At 35.5% G+C, this 6,000-nt stretch overlaps 1 protein-coding gene across 7 annotated transcripts in view; it reads right to left on the bottom strand.

Moving 5' to 3' along the window:
• Positions 1–3,563: 3,563 nt before the first annotated feature.
• The window catches only part of ELAVL4 (ELAV like RNA binding protein 4), a 111,802-nt gene continuing 109,365 nt past the window's right edge, over positions 3,564–6,000 (bottom strand). For all 7 annotated transcript variants that reach the window (XM_090048591.1, XM_090048589.1, XM_090048593.1 and 4 more), the window contains one exon: positions 3,564–5,690. In XM_090048591.1, the coding sequence (XP_089904717.1) occupies positions 5,363–5,690 (328 nt within the window). In that variant the 3' untranslated portion in view covers positions 3,564–5,362. The remainder of the gene's footprint in view (positions 5,691–6,000) is intronic.

Genomic DNA, 6,000 nt, shown 5'->3' with positions numbered 1-6,000 from the left:
ATGTGAACTCCCTCATGCCACTTCTGGACTCTAATCTTAAAATTCCTTGCCTTACATCAGTCCATGAATAAGCAAGCAGCAGATCAGGCAAGCTGGGTTGTGGTGACAGACACCAGCATTTTGAGTTTAGACTAGACATCTTTGAAAAGATGCCTGTTTTATCGTTACTATTGTTTTTTTCTTCCAGGAAAATATTAACTAGCGTAATGCAGGCAGTATTTTTTGAAGATGGTTTCGCTGCACTATGAAGAAGGCTGAACTAATTTGCAGTTCACAAAGGTTAAAGCTTGCATTTGTGTCTTATAAGAACCTTTTTTTTTTAGGTTTCTTCAAAATACATTAGGACAGTACGTCACAGCCCTGATGGCCACATCACATTGAGATCCTGCCCCATCAATTTTACTTGGTGTTAGGATGCAACTTGATCAATTTGGCTTTTTTGCTTCCACTATCTTTATTGGAAGACGGTTTCAGAACCTTGTCTGATGGTTCGACGTCCGTCCGATTTCCAGCCTAACGTTGTTCATGACTAGTTTATATCTATTTGTTTTTGTGCTAACATCATAATTTAGCTTAAATAATTCTTCCTTCCTTCTTGTTCCTTACCCTTGAGACAGCAGACAGAAGAGCCATACTCATTCTCAGACCTTGTTCTGCTAGGCTGAAGGTGTTTTGGCTTCCTGCCATGAAATATGCTTTCTGTTACTTTGAACAAACTCATTCCACGTTAGGTCTTATCAGTGCTTTGAACAAAGGTATTAATTAATACCTCCCCTGTCTCTACTGGACATACCAATGCCTGCTACAGCCTTGTATCACATTTATCTTTTTCATGGCTGCATTGATGGCTCAGACTTTTCTTGCGATCGACTAACAGGTCCCTTTCCTCATTTGCAACTTACTGCTACAATTGTGGGGAAAAAAGAGTTGACTTCCTGAAGTTTAATGGCAGGAAATAGCACACTGATAACTCAGATCTTTCTACAGTTCATTTCTAGATATGACCTCTTCCTTTCATTACATGAGCACATTCTGCTTCTCTTGGCGGAAAAGGATAAATCCTGGTGAAAAAGGATAAATTGTACTTTAACAGAAAAAAATATAAAGTTCAGGAACTGCTCTGGATTTGGTATTAGTTGGATTTGGCTTAAACATTTTCATTAAAGCTGGGGAAAACAATTTGTTTGGTTCAAATTTACAAAAGTTCAAATACTGTGAATGTAAATTTGAACAAAAGCCCTGACGACAATGGGGAAAACACCCCAGAGGGGCGGCATGCCTTAGCTGCCAACAATGCAGAGCCTTGCTTTGTTAAATCTGAAATAAACTGTACGGACAGTAGATTACGGACAGTAATCTGAAATAAACTGTACGGACAGTAGAAAAAAGTCACCCCCAAGAGATTCTTCTTATCTGCTGCAACGCTGAAGAAAAAGAAATGCTATGCTTGGATTAAAGAACTGAGTATTTGACAGGCAAAGGGAGAACAGTTAAAGAGCGAAACCCTGGCCCCACCGTGGTTCATGGCAAAACTTCAATTCACTTCAATGAGCGCAGGATTGCTCCTGAAGAACTTGGGGACACCGTGGGCACACCATGCTAACGTGCAACAGAATTAGTCTACTGCACATTAGCATCTCGTAAAGACATGCGCCAGCAGTACTGCGCAGTAGCACCGATTACAGTGCATTAATGCACATGTAGACGTGTCCTATGGTGAACAAAGGAGAGGTGTTTGCTTTTCCTGTTCTTCTGACAACATAAGCACATGATTCACACAGCATGGGGGGGTGGGAAAAGTCACCAGAAATCACTCACACCCTCCTGGAAAAGTAGTGTGTCAGGAACACTCTTTCCCATACATATATTTGTGTGCTCTTCCCAAGTCGAAGTCCTCCTTCAGAACTTCAGTTTCAAAATAAAATGGTTCTCTGATACTTTGGGTTATATGTTAAGAACTGCCTAAGGTATATGACCTTTTTCTTTTTTTTTTTTTTGATGTGGATCTGTTTGCTGTCGAAAAACAGCAGAAAAGCACCTAGTCTTTAAACAGAGGAAATAACAACCTTTACATGTTACCATATAATGCTCAGGTTGATTTAAAGCTGAATTAAACAGGCTGTAAATTTAAGAACAATCTCATTCCATGGCCTGAAATTAATTATTCTAGCCAACATGTTAATTTAATCTCATAAAGACATGAGTTTATTAGTGAAGATGCTGAAGAACTGCAGTCCATCCAATCCACTGATACGGTTTTTTTCCTAAGCTCAGTTATGAAACGCAGAGTTGCAGTTTTACAAGGTACATATTTTCAATTAGTGAGAGAATATTACAGAACATAAACAAAGGGTGAAGAGCAGTATTTAATGGGATTCAGACCAATAAATCAACTGAGAGAGAGGATCACCTCTGGCTAGAGTACATGGTGAAAAAAATTCAAATGTTGAATGACTGTGATTTATATATTTGAATCTTACAGCAGATAATATGTCGACTGTTTCATACTGCATGACATTTATAGCATAAGCATGTTAAATAAAAAAGTCAAACAAACTAACTGTTGACTTAAGATTTGCATAATGACAAAAACCATTTACTACCTTTTCAGTCTTGATAACTTTCAATGTGTAAAAACACTGTGAACATAAAAACCCCCTCCTTCTAAGATCTCCCCCACTGAAAAATAAGAAGTTTTTAAGTACAATGACTCTGCAGTAATTAATTTGAATTAAAAGACCTCAAATCGGCTGATTCTTTCCAAGCTCAAGCTTTGTTAGGAAAAATGTAACAAAGACCCTTCAGCTGGTTTGCCTAATACTTTAGGATATCTTTAAAGACCTTGTTGACTGCACTCAATAATATCTACCTTCTTTATGATGTGGCTGAGGTTACTAAAAACATCTGCACACGTTTAAAAATCTGGAAAGTCCATAGCCATTCTACACACTTTCATTTATTGTCTGGACAATTAAAGTACAAATAATTCAAACACAACAAGATTATGAAAAAAACATTTACAATACTTTCCCTCAGAAATGATCTAAACTAGCAAGGTTAACATGAAGTCATTCATTATAACTAAAGTATACAACTGCCTGGTCCTAAGAAAGATTTTTTTATTATTATTATTCAGATAGTAAAACACATTGTAGAGAAAAGATTCTGACATGCCTTCCCCACTAATGCTTAGCAAATGCATCAAAACTTTCCCAGCAAACTGCGCTCATTCATAGCAGATGATGTATAAAGGTTTCCCTGAACATTGAATGAGTGTTCTTTTTAACTAAAATCTAACATTTTTAAAGTAAAAAAAAAACTGATAAAATTATGATGCAGCCTTTGCTTTAGTTATTTGTCTACTACAAAAGTTTGCCTCTTCAGTGTGAAAAAACAATACTTAGTCTACATGCAGTTAGTGGGTATAGCATGGAAAAAATGCACAAAATAAGCACAAGTTATAAATAACCATAACGTTTTATTACCATTAGACTAAACTTGTATTGAAAAGATTTTATATAACAAGACAAGAAAAGCAATAGCAAATTTAACTATCAACTAGATTATGCATAGCGAGTAACTGTTTCTAGTACTCAGGGAAGAGCATGACCCTTTTTTTTGTTTTAAATATATAACCGTACAAAGCACAAACATACTAAAATGATCAGTGCACTGGACATGGGAGAGCACCCCCTCAGTCAGTTTGTTCCCTTAGCTCTGTTTTCCCCAATCTGAATTACATTAAAATAAAGACCCAGTTGTTTTCTTTTCTACTGTGCAGTAAGAAAAAATATTCACAACAAACATGACAATATATCAAACAATATTTCTACACAAGTTACCTTGATACCTCTGTCACTTAAGTATCATAAGAAAACATTTTAAGACATATACAAACAAAACTAGCAAAGTGTTACAACTTAGAATAAATTAACCAAAAGAAAAAATAACTTTATATATATATATTTATATTATATATACACATACACACACAACAAAATGACACAATAATATGCTTCTTCCCATAGTTTAAGTAAACAAATAAGTAGACTAGCCAAACTAGCTATATTTGATTTTGGCCATATGCATCACATCGGCAATTAAATAAATAAGTGTTTCAAGCAACATAAACAGTGTTCCAAATGTGCCAACACAGCCCAGTTATATTAGCATGGGCTAGAAAGTGAATTTGAAAATTCTTAACAAATTTAAAGCAAATGTAGTTTTTCTAAACACATTACATTTAACTATGATACTAAGATATGTAAATAATTTTGTAGCACCTACTGCTCAAACCAAGGAAGTTTTTGATCAAAAAAGTAATTTTTTAAACTTTTGTTCTGCTGATATCCCGTACTGATGACTTAAAGAAAAACTGTCTTGCAACTCATCTCCTTGCTTTTGGGTTTTGACTGTGGGTAACTGTGTGCCTGGGAAGAACACTCTCCCGTACTGTATTTAATATTTTTATTACATGCTATGAAAAGATACGAAGATCATCTGTTTGTAACCCATCCTTCAAAAAACAATCTACTAATCCAGTTTAAAACACACATCTTGATCTCTAAAAAGTTACCAGTGCAGTATGAACATGACAAAGTTGTCAATTTCCCCTAAATTAGCCAGTCAAAATATTTTTCTCAAATCCAGATTCTCTTGTAAAAATTCTTTATATTTTATAAAAATAGATTTTTCTTGAAACCCATTTTCAGCAAAGAGACCACCTCTTTGGCAACATTGTTAATGTTATTTAAATTGTTGTGTCATCAGGTATCCCCCTTTGACCCCATTCCCTAACAGAAGACTGTTTAGTTCACATGATATAAAAGAAAAAAGGAAAAATAAAAAAAGTTGCAAAATTATGGTTGTTTTTTTTTGTTTTGTTTTTTTTGCAATTTTTATTGTTCCTCTTTAATTTATGTGGGGGGTTTACCAATCTGATTGGATCAATGCTTTGAACGAAAAAGGAAAAGAAAAAAGAATCTTTTTTTCTTGCTTTTAATCCCATTAGTTTGTAAAAATTGTTTTTATTTATTTTTTTAAATGAGTGAATGGTCATCTTAAAAAGACCCACCTTCAAGGAAGGTGGTAAAACTAGCTGGCCGGGTAAAAATCCCTGCACATTGTTATCTATGTATAGTATATTCAACAACGACAGCTATGAAAGAACATTCAATGCATCAAAGGTTTTTTTTCTAAGCATTATAAAATCCTTTCCTGTTCATCACAGGATATCCAATGTTTTAATACTTAGGCAACACTGGCTTATAAAGTCCATGGTTGAATATAAGCCTTGAAGAGTTTATTTTTTTTGTTCGTATATATATTTATATATATATTTTAGTAAGTAAGGATATGAAATTCAGGATTTGTGGGTTTTATTGGTTTTAAAGGAAACTTGCAATACTCTGTCTCCTAAACGGTATCCATTAAGGCTGGCAATTGCCATGGCAGCTTCGTCGTAGTTGGTCATGGTGACAAAGCCAAATCCCTTGCACTTGTTGGTGTTGAAATCGCGGATGACCTTGACATTATTGACTGCTCCGAAGGGACCAAAGAGCTGCCACAGCACGCTTTCATCTGAGTCAGGAGACAAGTTGTAGACAAAGATACACCATCCAGTCCCAGTGTGACCAGGAATATTCATTCCGACCAGGCTCGTCATCCCATCAATTGTGATTGGGGAGAACCTACCAAACAAAAAGAGGGGTCTATTCTAAATATATCTCTTTGAACAGGTTACATGGAATCAAGACTTAAAAAAAAAGAAAAAAAAAAGAAAATCACGATCCAAACCTTAGGATGCAAACTATATGCCCCCCCCCCAGTCTTAGTTACACAGACTTCAACTCCTGCTTTGAATGACTGAGATCTATGCCCAATGGAAAGGACCAGAATCGGATACAGCTGCATGCTCCTCCATATGGACAACTTCAATTTAGCTGCTTACTGTGGTTCAGTAAAAGAATTAAGTATCGATCGAATTCTGTAAACTCTAAA

The sequence above is a fragment of the Crocodylus siamensis genome, chromosome 5, assembly GCF_052110815.1.
Source record: "Crocodylus siamensis isolate JL-2025a chromosome 5, ASM5211081v1, whole genome shotgun sequence".
NCBI lineage: Eukaryota > Metazoa > Chordata > Crocodylia > Crocodylidae > Crocodylus > Crocodylus siamensis.
Note: the sequence above shows the minus strand (reverse complement) of the source record. Positions and strands in the feature narration are given on the sequence as shown.